General features: G+C 42.2%; 1 protein-coding gene and 1 long non-coding RNA gene across 2 annotated transcripts in view; one reads left to right on the forward strand and one right to left on the reverse strand.

The window, feature by feature from the left end:
• Nucleotides 1-393: 393 nt before the first annotated feature.
• On the forward strand, nt 394-22,021 carry GTF2H1 (general transcription factor IIH subunit 1). The gene is made up of 15 exons (XM_085224263.1): nt 394-543; nt 3,990-4,158; nt 5,903-6,095; nt 8,489-8,651; nt 9,984-10,077; nt 10,759-10,908; nt 11,897-11,976; nt 13,227-13,357; nt 15,040-15,127; nt 16,393-16,481; nt 17,247-17,364; nt 18,206-18,296; nt 19,635-19,750; nt 20,501-20,593; nt 21,154-22,021. The coding sequence occupies exons 2-15, from the start codon at nt 4,005-4,007 to the stop codon at nt 21,238-21,240; spliced, it is 1,647 nt and encodes a 548-aa protein (XP_085080389.1). The 5' UTR covers nt 394-543; nt 3,990-4,004; the 3' UTR covers nt 21,241-22,021.
• Nucleotides 990-26,867, reverse strand: part of LOC146544239 (uncharacterized) — a 40,725-nt gene continuing 14,847 nt past the window's right edge. Inside the window, exon 4 of the long non-coding RNA XR_014883409.1 lies at nt 990-3,695. This is a non-coding gene — a long non-coding RNA (uncharacterized LOC146544239). The remainder of the gene's footprint in view (nt 3,696-26,867) is intronic.

Below are 26,867 nucleotides of genomic sequence, written 5' to 3' on the forward strand. Positions count from 1 at the left end.
CGCCCCCTCCCGCCGCGGGCCGATGCCGAGGGGAGGCCCCTCCCCCGCAGCGCGGCGGCGCCGACCTGGGAGCGGAGCGGCGGGACCGCCGGACCCCACGGCGGGGGACGAGCGACGCCCGCGAACGGCGGGGCCGGGTGACGGCGGCAAGGGGGGGAGAGGCGGGCGCGGCGGGATGGGGCGGGGGGGCGGCGGCGAGGCCGAGCCCCCGGGTACTCCCCCCTCCGCCTTACTGTCATGGCGGCGGGGGAGGGGCCGTCACGTGAGCGCGAAGAGGGGCCGGCGGCGGGGCGGGGGAGAGCGGCCACGTGATTGCGGAGGACGCGCCTCGGCGGCCTGCGTCCTCGTCACGTGACGCGGCCTCCCCCGCCCTGCCGGTGCTTCGCGGCCCGTTCCGGTCACGTGCCCGCCCCAGCCCGCCCCATGGCCCCAGCGGCGGCGGCGGCGGCGGCCCGACCCCCTTAGCGCCCGCACCGCCCCGGGCCCGGCCCGGCCTCCCGCGGCCCGCAGCGCCCGCCCGCCCGGAGCAGCTCCCGCCCCAAGGTAAGCGGCGCGGCGTGGCGCGCGAGAGGCGGCGGAGGGCACTGCGGGTGCCGGTGAGGGTAGCGAGGCCGATCCGCCGCACCGCCCCGGGCCCCGAGCAGCCCTTACTGGGGATAGCGCCCGGAGGTCTGGGGCGCTGAGTCCGGCCCGGCAGGTTGCGCCGTGGCCTCTGGCCCGTCCGTCCCGGGGTTCCCTCGGCCGCTTTCTCCGCTCGGGCCGGGCCCGGGGCCGCGGCAGCCCCCGCACAAAGGCGGCCCGGCCCGGAGCCCCCTGGCACGGCGCTCCCGGCGCTGCGGGCCGGGCCATGCGGCAGAGCCGCTGTGTTGATGCCCCGCAGGGAGCCCGGCCTGCGTGACCGCGACTCCGGTCCCCCGACGCCCCGGGCCTCGCGTCTGCGGCGCGGCGTGGGCCCTCGGCGCCGCCGGGTACCGGCCCTGAGGGAGCTGATCGCGGTAGCGGGGCCGACCCTAGGCCTGCCCCGGCTGGTTACTGCCCCGAGCACATCCCCAGCAGGGCCAGTGACAGCCCTGAGGGTTGTTTTTATTCCTGCTCAGAACTTGAGCGCGACGGCGGTACTGGAGAGCTCTCAGAAGAGAGCTGTGAGATGCAGCAGTGGTTAGGGAGAGGCTGTGTGTTAGAGGAAAGCTTGGTGTTGGAATGTGACGGCGTTTCCAGGTGGTCCTTCCTCCAGAGCTGGGGAGGAGTGGCTGTAGGTGGTCAGCAGCCAGCACCCCGTACTTTGCTCCCGCACAGACCCTGCCTGTTGCAGGCTGCAGCCAATAGTGCCAGCCCAGACAGGCACGATGACAAATCGGAGCCGGGGGTTAGGCCTGCTGCCTGATCCCTGTGATTTTCCCAGCCATTAACCATCACTTCAAAAACTCCGTCACTAGAGAACTTGGAATAACCTGTGTCTGGTTATCCTATTCAGGAAGACGCTTTAAGCCAAATAAATGTCTCTTCTGAAATTTGCAGTTGAATGACTTCAATGCTGCTGTTTTCAGCAACAGACTAAAATTACTATTAGAGCTGCAAAACAGCAGAATTTTTCCCTGTGAACATTGCAGTCCTTGCTTCTTGGAGCAGCACTGCCATGAATTGCAGCACCAATTGCTGGAAGCTCCGGAACAGTGATCACGCACAGATATGATGGTGATGAGGCAGGCAGGAGTAGCTCATTGAGGGCTTTCACCTCCACAATGTACCTAAGGTCTGAATAAAGAAAAGAAGACAGCATGCTGTGTGAGGACGTGGCCTTCCTCTCAGCAGCAGCTATGAGTGTCCTCGTACTGCTCTCACAGCTGGCTGAGATTCTATTTTAGAATTGTACTGGTACTTCTTGTAACAAGAGAAGCCATCTTGTTTGCATTAGTGAAAGATGGTAACTTCACGAAATCCTGATTCTTCTTCTTCTTTTTTTTTTTTTTTACTGATACATTGTTCAAAAGACGGCTGGTGGCTTTCTGCATTTTGTGTGATGCTGGCTGTGCTTGTGAGTTTTATGATCCTGCTGCCACTATTAGTTGCTGCATGAGAAAGAGAGCATGACAATGACAAGTATGAGTGTATGCCCTCCATGCCCTCCCAGCAGGCAGAAGGAGCCACTTGTGGGATCCGTGCTCACAGCCTGCATGCTGCAGGCATGGTGGTGCTGGCAGCACTGCGGCTATCAGCAAGAAATTGCTGCTGGTTGCTCCGTGCCGCAGCAAAAAGGCTGCTTGTAGGTGGGTGAAATAGCACAGTACAAAAGCAAGGCACTCAGCACAGGGAGCCCCAAACGCTTCTCTTTCTGTTCCGTGCAGTTTAAATTCCTTTGCATTCTGTGGCTTTGTCTCTTCTGCGTTTGATAATAACGTCCTTGAAGGACTGTCAAGTAAAGGGAGAAAGAAGTGAAAATCCTCAGTCTTGCATATATGGAGGTTTCTGGTCTGTTGGAACATGTGGGCAGCTGTCTTTTTCTGGTAAGGATGAGGTACTGATGGCAGACCAGAGACCACAACAGAAAATTCTGCATAAAACGGGAGCATGAATAACGCTGAAGGATAATAATGCTGTTGGGGAGACTGTAATGGATTGTGCTGAGAAGCTGTTGTGAAATGATGCCATGTGGTTTTCCTTGAGAAAGCAGCATTAGCAGGGCTGCTCAGCGTGGCACGGCCTGTTGTGGTTGCTGCTGCAGTGGTGTGGATGGGAACCCCCACAGTCAGATCTGCATTGTTGAAGTGTTGGGTGAGGCTTCAGCTGATAGATGCCACAGAGGGGTGAAACTGAAGTGCAGGATCCATTCACCACAAAAGCTTTCCATACGCTATTTTACGTAACACGTTCTGACGATGGGCTTGCAATACTGAGGAGAATGCTGTGCTGCTATACGACCTGTCAGAGCAAAATCTCAAAAACAAAAACCCCGCATACCCCCAACTCTCTGATTTTACATGTTCAGAGGCATCATTCTGTGCTAGGTAATATTGGTGTGATAAGCTGCACGTGCTGCTTTGATGCAGGTACCAGCAAATAGGACAGATACTCTTAAAACCCATGAAACATACATACTGGCTTTTGAAAATACTGTTCTGTGTTTCAGTGGGAAAGTTCCTGGTGTACAAAATATGTTAATTGGACAGACTAAACATTTTCAACAAAGATGTAATTTTTTGATGGGCGTGCAACAATGTGTTGATAGAATCTGCTGGGCATACCTATGGTGCACTCATTCTCTTGAGAAATTTGAAGCTGTAGGGTGAAGCTGTAAAGAGGGAGGGATAATGACTGCTGGAAATGTTACAGCAAGTATTAAAAGGCTTCTGGATGTGATACAGGTGAAAAATTCCATTCTTTTGAAGCAGATATAGCATTTTATCCCTTGGTGTCTGGGGGAGAGGGGTAGGGAACTGCCCAGCTGACATTAAATGTACAGAGTCTTGTTGAAGCCCTCAGCAAAAAGCACTGCAGTAAGAGCAGGGCTGTCACCCAGCTGCGCTATCTTTAGTGCAGAGAACTGAAAATCCATGATTTTTCACATACCTTGTATCCCTCCCTCTTCTGAAATGATTTAGCATCTGCTGCTCATGCTGAAGGAATCGCTGCCAAATGCCGGAGGAGATCTGCAGTTTGTGTTTCTGCATAGCTTTGTTTTGTTTTGTTTTTCCGATCTGCAAAGAATAGTAAAGAAACATTAAAATTTGGTTATCAGTTTAAGGTTTGGGGGTCTTTTATTGGAGCACAAGCAGTGTCAGCAATGTAATTACATGAATTATTTAAATAGCTGGCAGTATTTTGTTAAAATAAATTTGCTAATTGTATTGTCAGTGGGGACATCTGTCTGGAATGGTTCAAAAATGATGTGGGCATTAACAAGTACATACAAGCCATAGTGCCTTGACAAGAGAAGTAAAAGAATTACAGCAAATAATGATAATAATTAGTCCTACTGTATGTTTTGGTAGCTCCTTGTAGCCACAATGGCAACGTCATCAGAAGAAGTGTTACTGATTGTAAAGAAGGTCCGCCAGAAGAAGCAGGATGGAGCTCTCTACCTTATGGCTGAGAGGATAGCGTGGGCACCCGAAGGCAAAGACCGCTTCACAGTCAGCCACATGTATGCAGACATAAAATGTAAGTGAAGACTTTGCCCATTTCAGTAGGTACTGCACTAAATAATATTTCAAGAAATGTTGACGTACAACCCAAAGCATATTGCCATAAAGCACTGATATGTTGTTTGGGAAGGTTGCAAGGAGCTTTGGCTGGGTTGTTCTATACAGCAGCAGTGATCAGGACCGTAGTGAATGATTATTGGTTTATTAAGGATGTGACAGCAGAACTTCTGTACTCTGCAAATCATTTATGCCATATGCTTGTGGAGGGAAGGATGGGAGGAGGGTTGAGGAAGAGTATAGGATATTCAAACCTAACAAAAAACTATTAAGCTAGTCTATTAAGTAAGTCTTTTAAGCTCTGTATCTAAGGCTGTTCCAATCTGCTTATAAAATGAACGTGGCTCATATTTTCAGCCAGCAGACCATAACTTCAGAAGCGCTAGCTTCTGTAGTTTGGCCTGACAGTAATTTACTAAAGAAGCATTTGCTGCTGCACAGTTCTTGCAAGTTACAACTGAACAGTAAATGTCTATATGCTGTTTTTCTGGCTCCAATTAGTATGAATGTTCCATGTGTTGCAATACCAAAAAAGGAATGAAGCATGTTGTGTGCATCGCTTGGTTCAGCCTTAGTGAGTACTGCTGTCAGAAGTCATATACAGGTACTGCAGCATGAACAAAAGCGGATGCAGTGAATCAAATCTAAGTTGCTGTTTTCTGAAATACACGTGTGATAAGTTAAATGGTCTGTTCACTCATTATATGCAGTTTTGTGAAGGCTTTATCCAGCTATTTAGCTTATGTGTAAGCAGCTTATATATTAGATGTTGAAGCGTGAAGGCAAAGAAGTCCTTATAACTTAAATGAAAGGTGCTTTTTTATGTCTTTTTACAATCCAAAAAAGAAAAATGGGATGGAGGGAGGGGGGCATTTGTTTAGTGGTGACACTCGGTTTTATTCTCCTAGTTGCACTACAGAAAGGGCACAAGATTGGAAGTGTTTGCAGTGCTTTGTTGAAGTCAGTATCCATACATGCAGTTGTTTATGATCCATAAGCACAGTTGTTCCAGCCACTTCTCCCTCTAGTTACAGAAAAGGAAGCAGAAGTCGGGTTTTTTTTATGAGTCAGTAGGTGTAGCAGCACCTTGGAGGCATTGGGATCACCTTTTAGGAATACCTGTGGCTAACTGTGCTTAGCAAACCACTTGAAACCAGCGTGCTTTTGCTGTCAGCATCCTGTTACCCCATCCTGCTTTCTTAGTACTACTCTTCTGTGGAAACTGATCCAGCTGGAAAAACAAAAGGGGATGCTTCTCAGTGGATCACTTCCTTGGTTTTGGTTACTGTACAAACATTAACACCAGTACAAGAGAGGTGGCAGGAAGAGGTGGAGAGGGGACATGAGGCTGTCACCTCTCAGCAGCAGCCTGGACTTGTACCAGCTTGAAGCCTCCAGGTGACTGGCTTGCCAACAGAGAACGTAGAGAATGCAGAGATGAATCCAGGCTCGTAAGGTGTGGTGGAAGGACACTGAGCATTGGGCTGCTGGTGGCAGTGTCCTGTATTTTGGGCTGACTGTGCAGCATTCAGACTAATTTAAGGGGAAGATGATGTTCTACTTGCATGGCTGGAGTTCACACACAGTAATGATATTTAATTGGAGGATGTGGATATTTGCTTATAACCAAATACTCTAGGGAAAAAACTTTCCAATAAAAGCTTGCTGTCTTTTTGCTAATTAAAACTCTCTGTGCAATCTAGGCCAGAAAATCAGTCCAGAAGGTAAAGCTAAAATTCAGCTTCAGCTAGTATTGCATGCAGGGGACACAACCAACTTTCACTTCTCCAACGAAAGCACAGCAGTGAAGGAGCGAGATGCGGTAAAGGACCTTCTTCAACAACTCTTGCCCAAATTCAAGAGGAAAGCTAATAAAGAACTTGAGGAGAAGAACAGGTAAAGGGAATCTGAAAGCTGCTTTTCTTATTTTATAGTTGTTATTTAACTATTGCCTGTTTCTGCCAACAGTTGTAAAGTTGTGTTGCAGCATCGTTAGTGATGTTGCGTTTGTGGAAACCTTTCCACTTTCAGTTTCAATCCTCAGGGTTTATATAACTGTAACATGTTGAGGCTGTCCCTGCATTCTTAGTGGCACGTTCTCAAGGTGTGAAAGCAACCATTCAGCCTTTCATACCTGAATGAGATGAAAGCACCTAAATGGCAGTCTGTCTCTTTAGCATTCCTGAGTACATACTTGCCAGTTTAATAAGCTGCAAGCACTTAAGCACTTTTTTTTCTCCAGAAGTTTTCACCTTCTTTCCCCCCACCAGCCCTCACTCTCCCTGCATCTTCCTCCCTGCCTGCCCAGACAAATCTTCTGTATCTTGTGGACTCCACTAAATTGTTGGGTTTTTTTTGTTTTTTGTTTTTTTTTTTTTCCATGCATCTCACTTGATATGCAGTAGTTTATTATTTGGCATACAGGATGTTTATTCTAAAATAAATTTGAAGAAAAGAGTTTCAGGAACTAAGTCATTTTCCCAAAAGGGCTTTTAAGATATGTTTCTTTTCCTTTGAAATGCTCATTTTAAACTGGTCCTTGTGGACATAGGACATACTTCTCTCTGCCACTCCAGATGAGTTTCACTGGCATCTCATGTGAATCCTCTACCTGCTAGCTTTCATTTTCAAAGACAGGTTAGTTCAAAGCTATATTCTGGATTTTTTTTTTCTAGAAAATAGGAATATTGCTTCACCAGGCAGATTAAATCTTCACAAAGGCAAGAGCCCTTGTGTAGTAGCTCTGACAGATACGAGTTGTTTTGTTTTCAGTACTGCAGGGACAGCTAGCATCTACAGCAGTGCAAACTGCTTTGGCACTATTACCATATAGTTTCTTTATTGCTCCTTCCTTTTCTCTGACAGCAATAATAGTGAGTACTTGTACAGCCTTAGCTCTGAGTCCTTGCACTCCTAAATTGAGCTTTATAGTATTTTATCTTTTGGCATTAAAAGCTTTTCTAGTTCTAGAAAAGTGGAAGCAGAAGAGGCAGAGTCTCTGTCTGCAGTCTGTTCATTTGACAGTTGAATTCCAAGTCCAGTAACAGGACTTCACTGCTTAGTTTGGAACAGATGAGGCCCAAAGTCTCAACCTATTCTGGAAGGGTACTGCATCCCAAGTCCCTGTGGCACTTTCTCCATTTACTGATAGAGAGGGGTGAGGCGTGTATGAAAACTCCAACATCTAATGAGCTATTTCAAATGTAACAGACTATTTGCTGCTCTAACTGGTAGACGTTGTCACTAATCTGTATTTGTAAGAAGAAAAATTGAATAGGAAGAGTAACATGGTGTGAAAACACACCAGGAATGTCTTGTCCTAGAAAGCTACCATTTCTATCTCATGCTACTTCACCCTCAAAGCAGCTGCAGACTTCAGTCCAAATTGTCATTTCTCCCCATTCTTCCCATGTCTACACAGTATCTTCTGTGTATTCATAAGACTCCTTGTTGTTTATTTTTTGTTCACAATCAATATCTAGAGGAACATGCTTAAGCTTGTTGAGATTTTTGGCTAACTGTCCAACGTATAGATGGATCCCAGTAAATAACCTGCTGGCCTTCACATTGGGTATACAGCACACGAATCAGCTGAAGTTTCTGGTCCATACATTGTTTGCAGTTTGGACAGTAAGGGTGGTACCGGTGATTTGGATTGTAGCTTTTGTAAACATGATCCCCTGATGGATGGAGGCAGCAACACTGAAGGTTTCTGCAGCACATGTGCTGCACGTGAAAGTTAAGTGATGTTACCAACAGAAATGGCCAAAAAACCTCACAGTAATATGCATCTTAAGGTATCTTATCTCATACATACTTTGTAATCTGTACTCTTGTGCTAGAATAGAGAACTGTAGGTACCAAATATTAAGATTTTAATCAAGAATTGGGTAGTGCCCCAATCCCCTTTTTCTACCATATGACCTTTGTTATGAAAGTTCAGGAAAATTAATTTTGCTTTTGCAGTTCAGAAGACTGCACTCTAGGGCATGCAAAGACACGTGCTTCACAGTATTTAAAGACAAGAGATTAATCCCACATTAATGCTTTCCTAGGTGTTACTTTTTCTAGCATTTAATGCTACCCCTGAAAGATTTTGAACCCTTTTTTTTTTTTTTTGAGACAAATATCATTATTGAGGTTGGTTGGTTACACACTCTTGTTAAGAAACACAGCGTTTTTGAAAGAAAAGTTAGTTTCTGTTCCTGTTGTGAACTCTTTTTAGCTATGGAAATCCTAGCAATTTATCCTGCAGCATTTCAATTCTATTCAATACATTCTTTTACCAGAATGCTGCAAGAAGATCCTGTTTTGTTTCAGCTCTATAAAGACCTTGTTGTGAGCCAAGTAATCAGTGCTGAAGAATTCTGGGCCAACCGTTTAAGCCTGAATGCAGGGGATAATTCTGCAGCACCTAGTAAGCAGGATGTGGGCATCTCTGCAGCATTTCTGGTATGTTGAACCTCTCATTGAAAGCATTTTAGAGCAAACAAAATGGGGAAGTGAGAGTTCTGCTCCTGTACTTTATTCCTATATACTTGAATGTTCTTCTTTCCTGGTACCTCAGTTTAACATTTCTCTGTTGGACTATTGCAAGCATCAAGGAGGAAAGAATGTAAAGGTATTGTCCGTATCTGCAACCTCAAAACTGTATTGATTTAGCTTGCTCAAATTTAACTTAAAGATGCAACACACAGCTGCTGTTTAAACTGCTGTTCCATCTTTTGAGTAATAACAAAAAAAGGCAAACTTAGTCACTAGTTTAGTGTATTAATGCAATAAATTAAAAAGCATCTCTTGCAGTGTCCACCTGCATAAGTGAAGCTGCAAAGAGTCCCACACAAATGGTCTTATTTTTTCCCCATGTTTGTGTTTTTATTTAATCTGGTACATGCTTTCAGCTGCTCAGAAACCCAACTTGTACATCTGAAAGCTTGTTCCATCTCTTCCCCCAACTCACAGTTACATTACCCCATGTAGAATCTCAGTACAGCTTAAGACACTATAATCCAGATACAGTCTTCACATTCCTCCCACAGGCCGATGTTTTTACACTTGCAACAAAACTCATACAGATGATGGTTTGTTAAGAGAAATCCCATTGCTGTCTCTGTAATGACTGGTGCACACAGCAGAGGTTTGAGTGGGAAGGAGGAGATGGGAATTATTTTCTGACATACCTGCTATACACTCACTTTTCCCCCCTAAAAAACAAGAATTTAAGCGTACTGAAAAAAAGAAAAAAGCCAGAATATGTAGGCACCTGCTTTCTCCTGTTGCAGAGAACGTGACTGTGCTTACTTGCTCCAGAAAGTCCTAAAGAGATAACTCTGTTGCAGGTTCTACCTAAGGCAGTTTGTAAGTTCAGTGTTATTTATCATTTGTACTGAGATGCTTTTAATATATAAGAAAAGGAGTAACAGCCATAAGCTATTACTGATTCTTCACTAGATGAATTGTTGAGTAAAGGTTAAGCATACACACTACATATGCCTATTTTTACTTGGATATATTAAACTAACTACCTCTCTTGATTGTTTTTGCTTTCATCTTTAAAATTTAGTCTCCTTGAACCATATAAGTATAATAAAGTAATTAATGCACGCTCTTTTGTGTTCTGTAAATATCTATTTATTATCAAATATGCTATGGATCATTGTAGGAAGAAGATTATTTATCTACAGCAGAATTTGACTACAGGATGCCAGTATTTTCTTTTCTTTCTCCATTTACAGAAGATAATCAGACTTAAGCTCTTTCTCCTCCCCATGTGCTTTTTCTTAGGCTGACGTACGACCTCAAACAGATGGCTGCAATGGTCTGAGGTACAATTTGACTTCAGATATCATTGAATCCATATTTCGAACATATCCTGCAGGTAAGAGTAGTGCATTGCTTTACAGATACATTCACTTGAGATTTGTTTATTACCACTTTACTGCAGGAAGTCAAAGCCTTGAAGTATAAAGGACTGTGACTTCAGTATCTTGGATGATTTTTCCCTACCGAGCTTTCTTAATTTGAGGAGGGATGGGAAGAAGCACGTGCTAAAATATGCTTCAACTAATGAAATTGAGTTTTCATTTCAAAAGCATTTTAATTTGTCCGCCTACTTTTCCTTTTAATTGTAAGTAGAGATTTGGCTCCCACAATACTCTGTACTGAAATTTCAATTCTTTGGAGGGGAAGAATGATTTCCACCCTTTCCTTGCACTACACTGGACACCGACACTGGTTCATTTGAGCAATAGGTTAAAAATGCTAGATCTATCTTGAGAATAACTAGAATTCTGTCAAATAAGACTTCTTGTTGAGTGTAATTTAAATTGGAGTATTCAAATTTGTGATATGTATTTCTTTTCAGAGCATTAGGTAGCATTGCAGAGCATAGAAGAGTACCCATTAGCTGGTGTTTAACCTCTGCATTCCCTTACACTTAACTGGCATGAATGACAATAGCACCAGACAGAAAGCTAGGAAGCAAGTAAGAAAATACTAAAATAAAATGCTGTATTAAGATTTGCAGAACACCTTGTAATCATTACTTGTTTGTTCACAGTAAAAATGAAATATGCAGAAAATGTTCCACATAACATGACAGAAAGGGAATTCTGGACACGATTTTTTCAGTCTCATTATTTCCACCGGGACAGACTGAATACAGGCTCAAAAGACCTCTTTGCTGAATGTGCCAAACTGGATGAGAAAGGTAAGCTTTGTGACTCGGTTGCTGCAGTAGGCTGTTAGCAGCCTTACAGAGCAAGAGGAACAGTCAGTACACCTTGCAAAGGTGAAGTCTGTGTTTTCTTATGTCCATTTATTGGACATCTTGTTAAAGCAGAGATTGTCATGGAAATTGTAGCTTTGCTATTCTTAGCCTGACTACAGATGCATTCCTCAAAATAAATGGGGATGTGCTAGTACAAGAAATACCCTTTATCATAACTCATGCAATTATAAATCAGTGATAAATTCCAGTAATTTACCACTGTGACAGTTCAATTATGCTCAGCCATCAGTTACTACGGAGTAAATTGGTTTACATAAACCTTCATTTTGTGGCTGTGCACAACTTACAGCTGGTACAGCTTTCATAATAAGTGGAGTGTTTAGCAACAGAAAAACATGGATCCTGTCCAATATTTTCCAGAGGAGCTGCCATCCCTATTCTGTCCACCTTTTTAAGAGAAACTTAAGTCAGATCATATTTAGTCTGTAAAGTTTTTTAATCATACAGACATATGAAGAGGTAAGATCACTTAATGCCATTCCTTAGTATGTGTTAGAATTGTGACAGGATATGGATTCTCCTAGGAATTCACAACCCTTCACGAGGAAAGGCTATCTTAAGTTACCACTCTACCCAAAGCAATACAGTAATATGGTGCCAGAATTCAAAGGAAAAAAAAAGACAGCCTTCCCAGTTTCTACTAACAACTGATACCAAAGCATCCTCCATTTTAATACAGAACAGTGTATAGTGATGAGCAGAAGTTGATGAGTGCTGCTATAATTAGGAGGCTGATGTCTTACAATAATTTTCCAAGTTTATTGCTTATTTTAAAGGGAACTTTATAAAGGGTTGAAAGATTTAATCGGTGATATTTGAGCATATTGATTTTTAAAAGCTAAATAATAATCTAATAATCCCACACGTTTGTGGGTTGTTTCTTTTTTTTCCTGCTACTCCTATATAGGGTTAAAAGCAATGGTATCTCAAGGAGTGAAAAACCCTATGATAGATTTAACAGCTTTGGAAGACAGAACGTTAGATGAAGTAAGTAGTTGGTAAAAACAAATTTAAGGGGAAATTGGGTCCTTCCTGTTTAAATTACTACAAGTGCAATTTCTAAAACACATCGCTTAGAAGGCTGCTGCACTTGTTCAGTACTCAGTGTTTACACAGCTTTATGTGTGTGAGGAATTGAAGCCTGTGCCCAACTGCCTGTGTTAATGTGCTGGGTATACTGCAGCACCTCTCACTTTTCAAAATGAGTTCTTTCACTTTGTATGGCTTTTTTTTTTTTTTCTCCTATCTCTAGCAGATTCTCTCTGGCTTTTTCCTAACTTTCAGAACCTGTAGCCATATGCAGAAAAATAACAAAATGGGGAAAAAAAAGTTTTAGCCTTTTTCCTTACTTCGAGTGTTGCTGTTGCATTCTGCTTAATTTTATGCATGCTATATAGATTTTTATCTAGATTTAATTATTGTATTTTGCAAAAAATATCCTAACATGAAGTTACCTGCCCTTAAGTATAAACTAAAACAATTTTTATAATGTACCACAATATGAAATATTTAAGGATACAGTTTTCTGCAGCTGACTTAATTAAACCTTTGAGTTATAATTAATAATAGTGCTTTGTTTCAAAAGCTTTTTTTTTTTCTTGAGTTGTACAGAGCTATCAATCCAGAACTGGAATAGGAGTCAAGAATATGTATGTTTGAAGTGCTGTGCAAACTACTGTATTTTGCATTTGATGCTGGTTAATTGCAAGCATGAACCTGAGTATAGATTAAAGTGAATTGCTTTCAGCCACTTGGTAACTGGGGAATGCTGCCAGCATTAAGGCTTGAGGTTTCTTGAATTCCCAGTGCTATCACATCTTCCTGACACTTAGCCTGTGGGCTGCTGGTGTTCCACAAGGTGTTAAAAAGAGTCCATAAATCAGTTGCTAGTTCTCACTTGCTCTCAGTGTCTGTTTAGTACAGGTGGTTTCCTTTTTAAGCTAGTTTTAATTTACAACAGATTATAGTCCTATAAAATATATGTTTGAGATTTATTTTTTCTTCTTAAGATACCTCTGAACTGCCATGTGTTAGCAGAATAAAATAATCTCTGGAGGTTTTTTCCCCAAAGCACCTGGGAGTCACGGTCAGGGGAAGGTAAGAAAATGCTGCTTCAGATGATGATACAGTAGCAATAAAACTCAGGGGAAAAGGCACGGCTTCCTGACTCAATGGAAAACACAGAATGGTCCTCTTGGTTCAGGAGGAGGAGGTAACCAGTGTTGTTCTCTTTATAGGGCTATGGTGTTGCTCCTATGGCCTCTACATCAAATGCCTCAAAAACTGCTAGAGAAAGTAGCAATGCTGCCATTATAAAACGCTTTAATCATCATAGTGCCATGGTCCTTGCAGCTGGCCTCAGAAAACAGTAAGTTTCAATGTTGCCTAAAAGCTAAGTATTTTTAACAAATTAAAGAATTTTCAGAAGGAAAATACATCTGCTGTTACTCATCCAGCCCTTTCCTGTAATTTTTATGAATGAACTATTCTGTTCTGGAAATAAAAGTACTATTAGGTTCTATTTTACTTTTTATGAAGTTCTTCAGATCTGTCTGAGATGACAGGTGCTATTTTTAGCTGAGTCGTTCTCCTACTGTACAAACATAAAAGAAAAAAAATGGAAAGGATGTTTCTGCCTCACTTCTCCATCCCTGTTGAAAGCTGCATCAAGGAGATCTGATTCAGGGGCTCCTCCTGCCACACCTTCCAGGTGTGGATCTTTTGTGGCTTCCTATAGTGGGTTGCATGGGAGAAGGCAAATGAGGAAATAAAAACATCAATGTAACTTGTGTGGATCAAATTAAAGGTTTACCTGGGGTAGCATCCTGTCCCTGACTGACTGCTGTAGGTTAACCCAGCAGGTGGCTGAGCACCACACAGTTGTTTGCTCACTTTCCCCCTTCCCAGTGGCACAGGAGACAGAACCAGGGAAAAAAAATAGAACTTGTGGATTGAGATAAAACTATTTACAGAGATAGAGTTGAGGGAAATGGTTATGAATATACATATATATGAATGTATACATTGGTATAGTGGTACACAAGCAATTGCTCACCACCCCTAAACCGATGCCCACCTAGCCCCCTGAGCAGCAGAACAGAGGCAGATAAACTCCCATCCTCTTCAACTCCCTTCCACATGATGTCATAAGGTATGGAATATCCCTTGGGCCAGTGTAAGTCAGCTGTCCTAATTGTTTCCTCCCAGCTCCTTAAGCTCATTGCTGAGAATGGCCTTGGCTCTACGACACTGCTTAGCAGCAACTGTAAACATACATCACTGTTACCAACATTGTTTTTGTCCTAGAACCAAAAACAGTGTCATACCAGACATTCTGAACGCTTCTATCTCAACTGAAATTAAGACAACAACCAAAAAAAAGTGTCTTGTCTGGTTACATGTATTTATAGTAAAAGACACAAGTGAAACTAAAAAAAAAAAAAAAGGGGGGGGAGATGAATTGGGTTTGATGTGAGGTCTGTTGTACAGCTGGTTTACAGACAACCACCTAAATAGATTACTACTGTATCCAGGTCCTACAAACCTTACACGTGAGAAATCTTAAATACTTTCTTCTGTATAGGTGAGCTCCCTGACAACATTCTCATCTTTTCCACATTGAACAGTGGATCTCAGATAATCTCTTTCAGATAATAAGTCTCTAATCCTCAGTTTTGAGAGGAAAAAAAGTAATTGTAATTCTGAAACAGCAGATTCTCAGAGCTCCCATAGCCCTGCTAGTGTGTGATAGGCATAAGTACATATGCAAATTGATTTTCATGATTTTGCCATGTCCCACTTCCACTGTTGGCAAGCCACTGTTTCTGCAGGAAGGGAGAAACTCCCTGCTGCTGAGTTTCCTCCTGGACAAAGCATTATTTGAGGTGTTGGTTCCATTTATCTACATAAACTTCTTCCAGTGAAGACACAAGGGGGGGAAGCTGGTGTACAGTATAAACATTTTTGAAACATAAATTTACTTTGTCTCTAGCTTGTGTCTTAAGTTTCCTGTGAGGTGAATTCTTCTTAATGCTGTTTCTCTATTTTAAGAGAAGCACAAAATGACCATTACAGTGAGACCAGCAGTACGGATGGAAACTCCAGGGATTCAGATTTCTTTCAACCACCAATGAAAAAGGTATAAAGTTAGATGCCATTCTAGTTGAAAGAAATTGGATGTTGTCTCTTAAAACATTGCTGAAGGTTTATTATGTGTTTTAAGCAGCACCTAAAACAATACTTGTTACTCTGTATACTTCTAAGCTAAATAACTAAGGGCCAAAGAGAAGCTTTGAGAACATCTGTTAGTAGACAGATACTATACCTTGAAGTACTGTGCTGTTGATTTGTTTAGTAGGACCCCCTGAAAGCAAAAGTTTCCAGCATGATTCTGATTAGACATAAGTTCTTTTTTTTCCATACTGTGCAGTTGTATTTTTGTTGTTTCCTAGATGTTCTAGAGAACATCCATTTGAAAGGAGTATGGGTGCTTGAGAGTCAATATTAACCTATCAAGTGTACATTTGTATAGAGAATGACTCAACTGACACATAGGAACCTTCATCTTAAGGTTAGAAGCTGGAGGAAGGTTAAACAAAGAGTGGTGATGCCTAGTGCCCTGAAATAGAGCACCAGCCTGTTTTAGAGCGACCACAGCAGCTCACAAAGTGGAGAGAAAGTACTGTGATTGCTGTAAAGATTGAATACTCCGTGCTAGAATTGACAGTTGAAATAGGTTGACTCAAAGCCTTTATATATTGCTAAGAAAAGAGCATAGAACACATGTTAAATGTTGAAGAAGGCAACAGCTTTGACTTTCAAGAAAGTTAGTTTTAGTGAGAAGGCTAAACATACCAGCCCTGGAACAAGCATGATGATGAGAGGAATGAGAAAAGAGCATAACAGTAGGAGGCTCTAAAGGTAGGTTTCTCATTCTTTGGAGTCCGTTGATGCTGTCCTGTTACCTCTCACCACTAATGCTCTAGCTCTGCTGTCACCAAACAGCTTGGATAATTATTACTGCATCAGTCCTATACTCCTGGACTCCAGCAATTAAGTTATTACTATTTCTGTTTACATAGAGGTAAATGACTTAAGTGGAGAAAACAAAGAATGGTCTGTGTATAGGAAAACATTTCGTGGGAGTAGCAGGGACTGCAGCTTTTGGTGACAATCTACAGAAACAGCAGAAATGCCAAGACTAACATGTACAAAACTGTACATGTTAAACAACAGTGGTCACACCTCCCTCAGGAAGGTAGACACAAACTGTTCCAGTTAATTGTTTCATTAAGGTGTGTCTAAACCTTTCACTCAAAAAAAATCTGAAGTGAGAAGGAAAACAACACTAAACTCATCAAATTGTGTTATTAGTAATGTCTATAATTTTTTGGCTTATTTTAGGTGAAACTACAGGAATCCATTGAATATGAAGATTTAGCAATGAATAATAGCACTAAAACTATTGCACTAAATTTAAAGAAATCTGACAGGTAAGTTAACAATAAATGCTGGCTATTTCAGTATATTTGATATAGCAAGTCTCTCATCACAGCCCAAAGAGAGTCAGGAGATGTAGTTCCCACTGTGCTATACTCAGCCAAGCACTTGCCATTTAAATTTGTATTTTGATTTCATTTTGTTTTTCAGCGAGTTTCTGTAAACCTACTGGGAAGGCTTTGACATGTAATTTCTATATGTCTTAAGAGACTGATTGTCATAGTTCAGCACTTTGCTGCAGTTCAGAGTAGAAAAATGAATGTGATGTGTGCATATACAGTTCCAAGCAAAACAAGCAGCATTGGGGTAGTTTGAGCTGGTCACTGGTCTGTTACTGTTCTAGTAATTGTCCTTTTGTCTTCTAGACCACTAAGCTTGAGAACCATAGAGAAGGACAAGTGCCACAGGAAAGACAACCAATTAAAACATACATGTTACTTCCTTTGTCTGAGGTTCAAATCGGTGTGAAGTCCTCTGCTATAATGCTGTTCCCAAAACTGAGCACAGCGGATGGCAGTTTTTCATGAGCTTGCTTGCAGATTCAGTGATAGAAACTGCAGCCTCTTTTGCTGCCATGCCCTTCCCTCTTCCCATCTAGCACTGCATTTTACTTTTTATGTCAGTAAATAGGATTTAGGTAGCAATATCAGCAGTTGCAAAGCATCCCAAATTCGAAATATTTCTACTGTCCACTGAATTTGGCATCCATTTTACAAACACTCCTATCAATATACTTTTCTCTTTATCTCACCTCACAGGTATTATCATGGTCCAACTCCAATTCAATCACAGCAATATGCAACCAGTCAGGATATAATTAATTCTTTTCATAGTATTAGGCAAGAAATGGAAGCATATGTACCCAATCTAACTCAGGTATGTAAGAATTCTCCAGAAATTCCTTTCTTGATGTTAGCATCTTCTTTCCGTACAGTTTTGTTTCTTGGCTCAGTAGCCAAGTTTAAATTGTTCAGGGTAAACTTAGTTATCTCCAGTAGTTTAATGTCAAGCTTACTTTACAACTTCAGGTGGGGCAACTTTTCAAATATTGCGTTTAAGATCTAAACATGAAAAAAGGAAAGAATTGAAAAAAGCATTTCTGATATTCAGTTATATTCTACTGTTACCATGTTCTTTTGAAGTAATGGTGAAAGCATAAAGTAAAAAAAAAAAAAAAATTACAGGACAGCTGACTTGAAGTACTGGCAAATATTACTGATCCCACCCTCTGAACTTTAGGAGGTAATGGTCTTAAGTCGTTGTATGCAGGTATGTAACTAAATGGGTTGTCTCAGAATGCATTTAAGTGTAGGACCTGCTTTTCATCGGGCTGCACTCCTTCCTGGCAACTTGAGGGCAGCAGAGCCACCAGCTGTTCCTCACCAGCCAGTAACTGAACTTCCCTTCTTCGTAAACCCACATTTGGCCCTAAGAGAAGTGGCCGCAATTGTGGCTGAGTTGCATGTCTGTATTGTAATGATCAACTTTATCTCATTTTGCACAGCCTGTTCACTTACTAGGTAAAGATTTGTTCATATAATTAACTGGGGAGCTCTCTCTGAAAAATGAGTGAATGCTTGCATTTAATTCTGCAGTACAGTAAGCTCTTCATCAGAACTTCCATTGTATGTTCCCAGTTGCATCTCCACAGTTAGTGCTAAGCTATGATTTATTTTTAAGGTGTTGCTGCAAAAATTTGTTCCCTCTTTGCTTTCAGGTTCTTTCAAGTGGTGATGCTACTAGCACTATTGCAGTCCTGTCACCTGGAGGAGCACTTATGCAGGGTGGAACACAGCAAGCCATAAACCGTAAGGATTTGAGATATATAATACTTCAATCACTTCTTATTACATTACACAGCAGTTTGCTGTTTTATCTCCCTCTTAGATTATGTTACAGTGATACATGAAATCTTAGAAACCCCTAACTGGAATAACACTGGTTAAAGAAACAAAAGCAAAGCAAAAACTCAGCCCAGCTAAGAGGTGGCACTGGCTAAAACTGTGCTGTGGCAAGTAGGTGACAGAACTTCACCGAGCGAGTGAGAAAGGATGCACCCAATACTGACTCCTCATACAGTTGATGGGTTTTGTATGTAGAGCATTTTTATTTTGTTTTTCTCTATATTTTAATAATGACATACTTTGAGAGAACTCTAAGGAAGTGTACTGTAGATAGGTGTTTTGAACTAGTGGAACTTTTTTTTGCAGCCTGAATTAGAATCCACAGCTTGCTGAAAGAAGGACCTAGCTGTGGACTGTAAGGGCAAACAAACAACCCACCCTCCTCTCATCTCCACCACTACTCCATCCCCCACTGTCACATTTATGCCACCTTGAGTTCCTTTCCCTTCATCTCATAGTAGATGAATTTCTGCTCTCGCAAGGCAGGGTTTCCCTGTTTTGTACCTGATCTGAAGTATAGCAGATACTACTCAGGCAGCTGAAAAAGTATGCATTCCTAATGGTAATAAGTGGAGTCATCAAGCAGTAACAAAGCTTTCTTACCCTCCCCAGTTGACATTCCCTTTCAACCCAGACCACCTTTTCTTTTAACAGCCTTATCCTAGAGTTCCCTTTGGACTGTTCAGGTGACTGCTCCTGTCATTCTCAATGACTGTGGGGTTTTTTTTAGGGTTGTGGTGCCTTCCCTGTTTTTGAACTATGTTACCATTTTTTACTTTAAGACACTGAAAGATAGTTTCTTGTTCCTTTATGTGTTGTATCTGACAAGTGTCATTATTGTTTTCCTAATTGCCAGTGAGAGAGGGAGAAGAATTACACTAGCTTGCATTATCTGCTGCACAGCCCATTTAGTATTAGACTTTGAATAGAACTGTCAATACTGCCCCATTTACTTTCCAATTCTGGATTAAAGCATGATGTCCATCCTTTGCCTGGCACACATCTGCCTCAGTAATATACAAGCTTTCACACACATTAGCCATAAATAAGCAGCTGAACTGATCTAATACTGCTGGCACGCCTCCTTCAGGTGAGAAGCACCTCAGGAGTTCCCTCCCAGCCAGCCTTTCTGTGATTCTAATAAGAAATGTGTATTACATCACTCCTTCTTTAGCCTTTCCTTCTCATTTTATGTATCACAGTTTTGAGTGATGAGAAAAACCCTTTTTTCCCCTGTTGCAGAGATGGTGCCAAATGACATTCAGTCTGAATTAAAACATTTGTATGTGGCAGTAGGGGAACTGCTAAGACACTTCTGGTCCTGCTTTCCTGTTAATACGCCATTCCTAGAAGAAAAGGTAAGGCCTGCTCTTGTGACTCTGGTTATGATATGGCCAGATCATGGTTTAAGATGACTATCATTAACTTGAAACATAGAGCTAATACACACTTGTTAAGTGAGCACTTACTCATCCTTAGAGCTAAAGGTCACAAAACAATATAAAACGTTACATTTTTCAGCAGTTCTGCTGGTGTTATTGGCTACAATCATGTGTTGCCCTGTGTACCTCTTAACCCCCAGTAGGAGTGTTGGCTGTTCACTAGTTTCTGACATAATTGTCAGCTGTATGCCAGCCACAGATTTAACACTGCCAATTTAAAATACAAACTACAGCCCTCCCTTCTTCTACCCTAAGACATAACTGCCACAATAATGGTTACAGGAAATCTTCCTTATCCTTCTATCCATTGTAAAGTTACTCAGCTTCAAAATCTGTACTGTTTCTAAGAACAGAGTGCCTTCCTCTTAGATTTTTCTGCTGCAAAATGTGGCCAGAAAACTCACAGTATAGTCCTTGCTTGAAGCAAAAAGATTATTTTTGTTAACATCTTATCTGTTTTACTTGCTGACAAATAACGACATTGCCACACTGCATTTTCAGGCACATTGCACTTGCCTCAAAAACAAACATGCACTTAATTTTTAAGTTAGAGACAGATGACTTAGGAATTCTTCTTCCTTGAACCATACATATTTCAAGCATGTCCCAGAATTACTTACGAAGTGTTTTGTGCAAATGATTACAAGATTGGTTCCTGTCTTTCAGGTTGTGAAAATGAGGAGCAACTTGGAAAGATTTCAGCTTACAAAGCTCTGCCCATTCCAAGAAAAGATTCGGAGACAGTATTTAAGCACAAATGTAAGGGAAAAATACTCTAATTACAATGGTGCATGTTAACAACGTGAATCATAATTATCAAAGGACAGTGGCTTTGTTTGCTTCTTATTCTGGGTCATCTTAAATGTATTTGTTTTACTAGGAGACTGGCAGAGGAAATTAGTTACATAATTAACTATTCTCTGACTTTCCTTTTCTACACTGCTGAATAATAGATTACCCAGCAGAAGGCAGAAGTCATGTTTCATTTTCTACTTCTGTCATGACTTAGGACTTCAGCTACTTGAAACAGTCTCCCACCATACCAGATTTGAAGTGGTCATAGGCTAAATAGTGGAAAACAGCACAACCAAGTGTTATTTCCCTGAACCTTCACAGCTTGTGAATTACCCTTCAACAGAGACTTCACAGTACAGCTTCAAAGTCCTTTCTCTGTTAATCTGGCATACCCCCTTCATCTTAGTGAAATTACTTCTAGCGAACGAAGGGAATAATCCAACTGAGCGTGTTTGATCAAAGGGAGGGTGATCTATTCTCCAGTAGCTGTGACATTTACTTCCTTTTCCCTCTTAATCTTTCAGTTGATAAGTCATATAGAAGAGATGCTGCAGACAGCCTACAATAAGTTCCACACGTGGCAGTCCCGGCGTATGCTGAAGAAGACGTGAGAGTGCATGCTGTACAGGTTTGAGAACAAAAATCTGCAATAGGGATAGGAGTACAACCTAGCACACGTGCAGATCTTATAGTTGTTGCAGGAAGACCTGCAACCTATGGACTTCTGGAAACGATGCTAACTGAACTTGCACATTTTTTGAAAAAAGAACTGAGATTAAACTTGAAAACTAGGGAGAAGAACAAGAACGAACCAAAACTGAAGAGCTGAGGCGCAAAACTATTTAAAAGACACTGTTTACTGCAGTTACTCAGGAACTGCTTTTGATTTGCATTAAGAGCTGCTTTCAGAAATAAAAAATTTAAAGAGGGCGTATTAGTAAAATCTGTTTTTGTCTATTTTTTTTTAATAAATGTATGGCACAGGGTAGAAATCAAAATGTTTTCACTGGATTCTGACATTTTGTTGAATTGTTTGTACCTTCCATTTAACAGTGCTATTTTAAAACAGAGCTGAAACTGGTTTTACTTCATCCAGGAGAGCGTAGCTGTCCACAGATGAGCTACTGCCATGTTTCCCCCCTCAATTGGAAGCAAGAGACATTGCACTGAAAGCTGTTCACGATCTGGGGCCTCTAGAGGCACATGGCAGTGGCAGACTCTCACCTGAGATCTTGGATTTTTATGCAAAACTTTTTCAGCCATCCGTTTTGCATGTTTTCCTCCGAGTGCAAGTGTGTGCTACTGCAGTTTTTGTTTTTTTAAGGTGGCATTTGTTCTGAGGAAAGAATACTTTTTTTCAATGAAATTAAATAAAGTTTCTTACAAAAGTCACTTATTTTCAATCATTAGACTTCTTGTTTTTAATTTCTCCTCCTAAATCTGCTTTCCTTCACTCTCCCCATTTAACTGTTACACTATTTTTGGCGAATCGATAATCATTGCAAAGAAAAAATGTTATGTACAAAATGTGCATAAATATTGGGAATCTGTGCCATACTTTGTTCCAAATAGAACCAGTTCACCGTTTCAGACCAACTTGTCTTGTATTAAACGTGACTCAAATGCAAAGTAAACCTGTTTTCTATAATATATGCAGTTTCATGACATCCTTGTATTTTGCTGTCATCCTGACTGTACTAAGGCTCAGTACAAGCTACTGAATTTTTTTTTTTTTAACTTCTAACTAAATGTGACTGTTAGAGTATAAGATGCATTTACAAAGACAAATCAGAATGATAATACTTATTTAAAGCAAGCACAGCAGAGTAAGACAGAAGAAATCTCCACTAGCTTGCATAATGACTTAATACTGGGTTCTGCCATCACTGGTATGATGTTAAAACATTACAGTACGATGCCAAGTGGAGGATTGTTGCAGATGTATTTGTATAGCCAAGTCTGTGCTTGTTCTGTGCTGCTGCTCCATTTATGCAAGAGGGGCTTTTCTTTAACCGGTGCATGGAAGGCAGCAGCTTCCTTGTTTCCGGTGTTCTTGGATTTTTGTATTATGCTACTATTTTGATAAAAGCTGAGTTTCAGTTAAATGTCACTGTCTGCACCAAATTCTGTCTGGAAGTGTATGCATATTGTTAAGCCCAGTTTCCTGGTCTGCTTCTGCAGATAGATGCATGATACCTGCTCTGTGACATAATGTGGTTTGCTACAAGAAGCAATGGCTCTGCAAGAGGGACACACTGTTTTTTTGGCACGGTAAAAGTGTTACTGGGAATAAATGGATGCATGAGGGGGAAGAGGTGCACACCTTGTCAAGGTTACCTCTTGTAGATAATTTGCGTAAAATCTAGGCTTAGAGTAGGGCTTTATTAAGCCTAATACTCTTAAAAGTGCAGGCAGTACACAGAAAGAAAGGGTAGTTTTGTGTTGTCATCCCCCCCCCCATTCCAAAGCATTTGATCTAGAAATATTGTGGCCAAATTTCAGCTATATTGTGAAAGCTATCATTGCTTTCATCCAATTTGTGTCCTAACTTTGCCTGAAGCTACAAGCAGATGCCAGTATTCAGCTGCACTGAGGCTTTGCAGTCATTATTTCATTTTAAAATCAGACCAGACTTCTGTATTCAGAAATAATTCACCCTTGAATTGAATCAGTGTTTAGCATTCCTGGAACACTGAACAAAACGCTGAGCACAGTGCAGAAAGCTTCAGTGCATCACAAGATGACGTTACAGTTCAGAAGACTGTTGTTTGCAGTCATGATGGGGGATAGTATTGCTGTAGCTTTAAGTTATTGGCATTGTTTGGGGCTGCTGAATCACGGCCTGAACCTCTGATTAATTACCTGAGGCAAGCAATGAGTCAGCCACAGGAGCACAGGAGAAGGCAAATCACCTGTGCTGCAGGAAGGGGTGGAGCCTGGCTGCACCTCTCCTAGACCCATTTAAGAGCTGACTGCCAGTGAGGAAGGATCTCTCTGGAGATCTGTTCCACTGGAGTCTATTTCATGAGTCCAGGATAGGGTGAGTGTCTTTCTTTTCCTACTCCAATATACTAATTACATCAGCCAAGCATCCAGTCAAGCTGGATATACTGTACCATCCGTTCATTGATTGTACAGGCGTGATATCAGGCTATCAAACTGTATCTTAATTACTAGAACTGCGGGGGTGGGAGGAGAGGAGGAAGATAGTGAATTCAACAGTTTTGCCTAGAGACTGCACAGGCAAGGCTGCTATGCACTCATACTGCTTTTTCAGGTATTGTGGCAATAAGGCACAGGCCCCTCCTGAACTAAAGGAGGTAAACTGAATATCCTTTCTTCTGCATAGCGCTCCCCTTCTCTGTAGCGTGGTCCAAATCCTAGATTCATTCCTTAAGTTTTGAAACAGAATCATCATGCATTATATTACTATTGGAATCTTTATACTGACTTGTATTTTTAATGAGAATTCATAAAACTTGTATCATTGGCATTGATCTAAGATTTGTAGAATAAACCCTACTGAATTCTAAAGTCAAGTCTTCTCTAGTGCTTAGGCTGTGTATTTTTTGATGTTCTGTTAAACCCCAGTCTACTCAGGCCTAAATTGAAATAGAACAGTGCATAGCACTAGCTCAGCCACCCCTCGTGCTGGTAGAGCACATCAGGAGCAAAACGATTATAATACATTTCCTCTTAAATTGTTTCATTTTCAGAGGTTGAGAACTTGTGCCTCATGAGGAGTCTACACCATTATTCTCTACAGCTGTGCCCATTGCTATCACAAAAAGCAGACAAGTCTCCATGGATTAATATTCTGCTTGTTCCATATATCGATGCAGCAGCTGTTGTTCCAGGAATGCTCACAGGCTGCTTTGTCAGCCATTTGCATCCAAGCTTTCCTAATAACAGAGGATAACTTAAAGCAGATATTAACACAAGTCTGGCTTAGCTTATCTGCAGCCTGTGAATTCAAGCAACGAAAATACTTGGACACGCCACAAAAACACTGCACTTTTTTCTCTCAATAAGAGCTCTGCAACAGTCAAGGGAAGGAAGTGAAATTGTTTCCCTGGAGCCATTCCTACAAGTAGCTGCCTGCATGCTCAGAGCAGCTCTCTAGATGGTGACCTTCAACTTCCCAGTGTGACAAAGCACCGTGCGACTTACTTCCTGCCACCCCCTTGTAATAAGGTGCTTTTACAACTGCATTTTCCCATATTTATGCTGTAACTATGTCCTTACAACTTCTATCCTGAGGTATTGTTATTAGCTAGAAAGCACACCTTGTCCTTTACCAGAACTCTCAAACAGCACTTATCCAGAAAATCACTTCTGCAAGCAGCAGAGGTGACAGCAAGAAAGTCTGAGTTTCCCATCACCTCTCCTGTGTCTCTCAAGGTAAAACCTTACTCAAATATCCCACTACCTGCAGGCAGCATGTGAAAGGGCTTTGGAGCCCAGTCTGAAGCACAGTTTCAGAGGTGAGAGTTCTTAACCTGCTTCCAGGCTCTAACCATACAGTAAAAGGTGGTGACTGATAGAAACAGAACACAGCAACTTCAGTTTTTGACAGCTGTTAGACATCAGAGGTGTTTGTCCATAAACCCTAACAAATAATGGCAGATACGCTCCTGTAGTAGAGGTTAAAAAGCTGGGGAACCTTTAGGTTATCTACTCCTATTTCCTCCATCTTTTTCAAGACACTGCATTTCCCTCAGCTACCTCCAAACACATCACTTCCAGAAAATAGACCCAAGTCCTCTTAAGAAATACTGTGAACAAGGCAAATCACCACTCTCCTTGCTAACAACCAAAATAGAAAATGCCATGTCAGGGCTCCCTTGGGCTCTCGTCTGCTGCAGAAGGGCCAGACAGATGCCAGCAGCAGGGCAGACTGTGCACAGTGCTCACCAGAGGACACGGAGTAGCACCCAGAGCCCTCCCTGCCATGGACCAGGGCTGTAGAGCCAGTGCAGCAGGCACCCTGCAGGCAGTCAGAGCTCAAACAGGTACAGAGGCTCTTACCTTTGCACCCCTGCAAATGACACAAGGCAGGTTTAGGATGATGCCTGAACTGCACAGTGCCATGGTAAGGCAATGATGTGAAAGATAGTTAGAAGAACACAGCTCAGGCTGAAGCTCTTTGCTGGCATCCTCCCAGCCCACACGTCCTTGGCTGCCACCTTTCTCACACAATGACCATCCCCATTCCCTCCAAAAACCACACAGGGTGAACTGCACCCACAGCTATGAATTTCAACGCATAAACAGCAAGGGAAAGTGTCCTGCCTTTAGCAATGCTCACATTGTCTTTTCTGCCCTACGACTACCAGTCCACACCAGTTTGACAGGTCTCTGACCACAGATTTCAGAGATGAAAGGGAAGGATGGGAGCATTTCCAAGCTCTAGCTTCTGCTAAAACAACAAGATCCAAATACACTCCATCACTCCAGGAACTGGCCAGAGATCAGCAGGTTTCAGGTGCAGGACCACAAGGAGTGGTGCCTCAGGGGATTTGCATCCCCACTGCAGCATGAAGCACAGGACATGTTTCCTTCCTCCTGCCCCAGGCTACAGCCTCCTCAACTCCAGCTGACTGGAGGAGCCAGATAAGGGAGACCTGATAACAGTTTCATTGGACACCTGGCACATCCTGTGATCAGAATTGACAACTCTGACACAGCAGTCCCACAGTACACACTTTCCATTGGAGACTCCTCCCATTTCTACCTTTGCCCAACTTCTGCTGATAATAAATTATGGAAATAAGCACCAAGTTGTAAAGTCACGTGCTCTGTAACTGACAACCCCTGGGCCCGGGCACAGCCAAGCCATAGTCCACTGCCTGCCACATGTGCAGGCACCATGCTCTCCTCCCCTTGCAGTCACGAGCCGATCACCCAGTGAGCCAGCAGCAGACCAGGCAGGATGGTGCCATCAGGCTGGCTGTGTGCACAAGGTATGCATACAGCGGGGGCAAAGATTTGCTGTTTAGTTCTACCAATGCAGTGTTGCAGCTGGTGAGCACCAAGCACTCTGCTTTGCAAGAACAGGCCATACAGAGCATGACACTGAGAGAAATGCTTTACAGCACTGTGGCATGGGCATCTGGATATGAGACAAAGCAGGCACCCCTCCAACATTTCACACAGGTAGGTGTCCACATGTGTCTTCAATATCTCCATAGAAGGAGACTCCACAACCTCTCTGGGCAACCTGTTCCAGTGCTCTGTC

This window comes from Meleagris gallopavo, chromosome 5 (assembly GCF_905368555.1).
Source record: "Meleagris gallopavo chromosome 5, MGAL_WU_HG_1.1, whole genome shotgun sequence".
Lineage (NCBI taxonomy): Eukaryota > Metazoa > Chordata > Aves > Galliformes > Phasianidae > Meleagris > Meleagris gallopavo.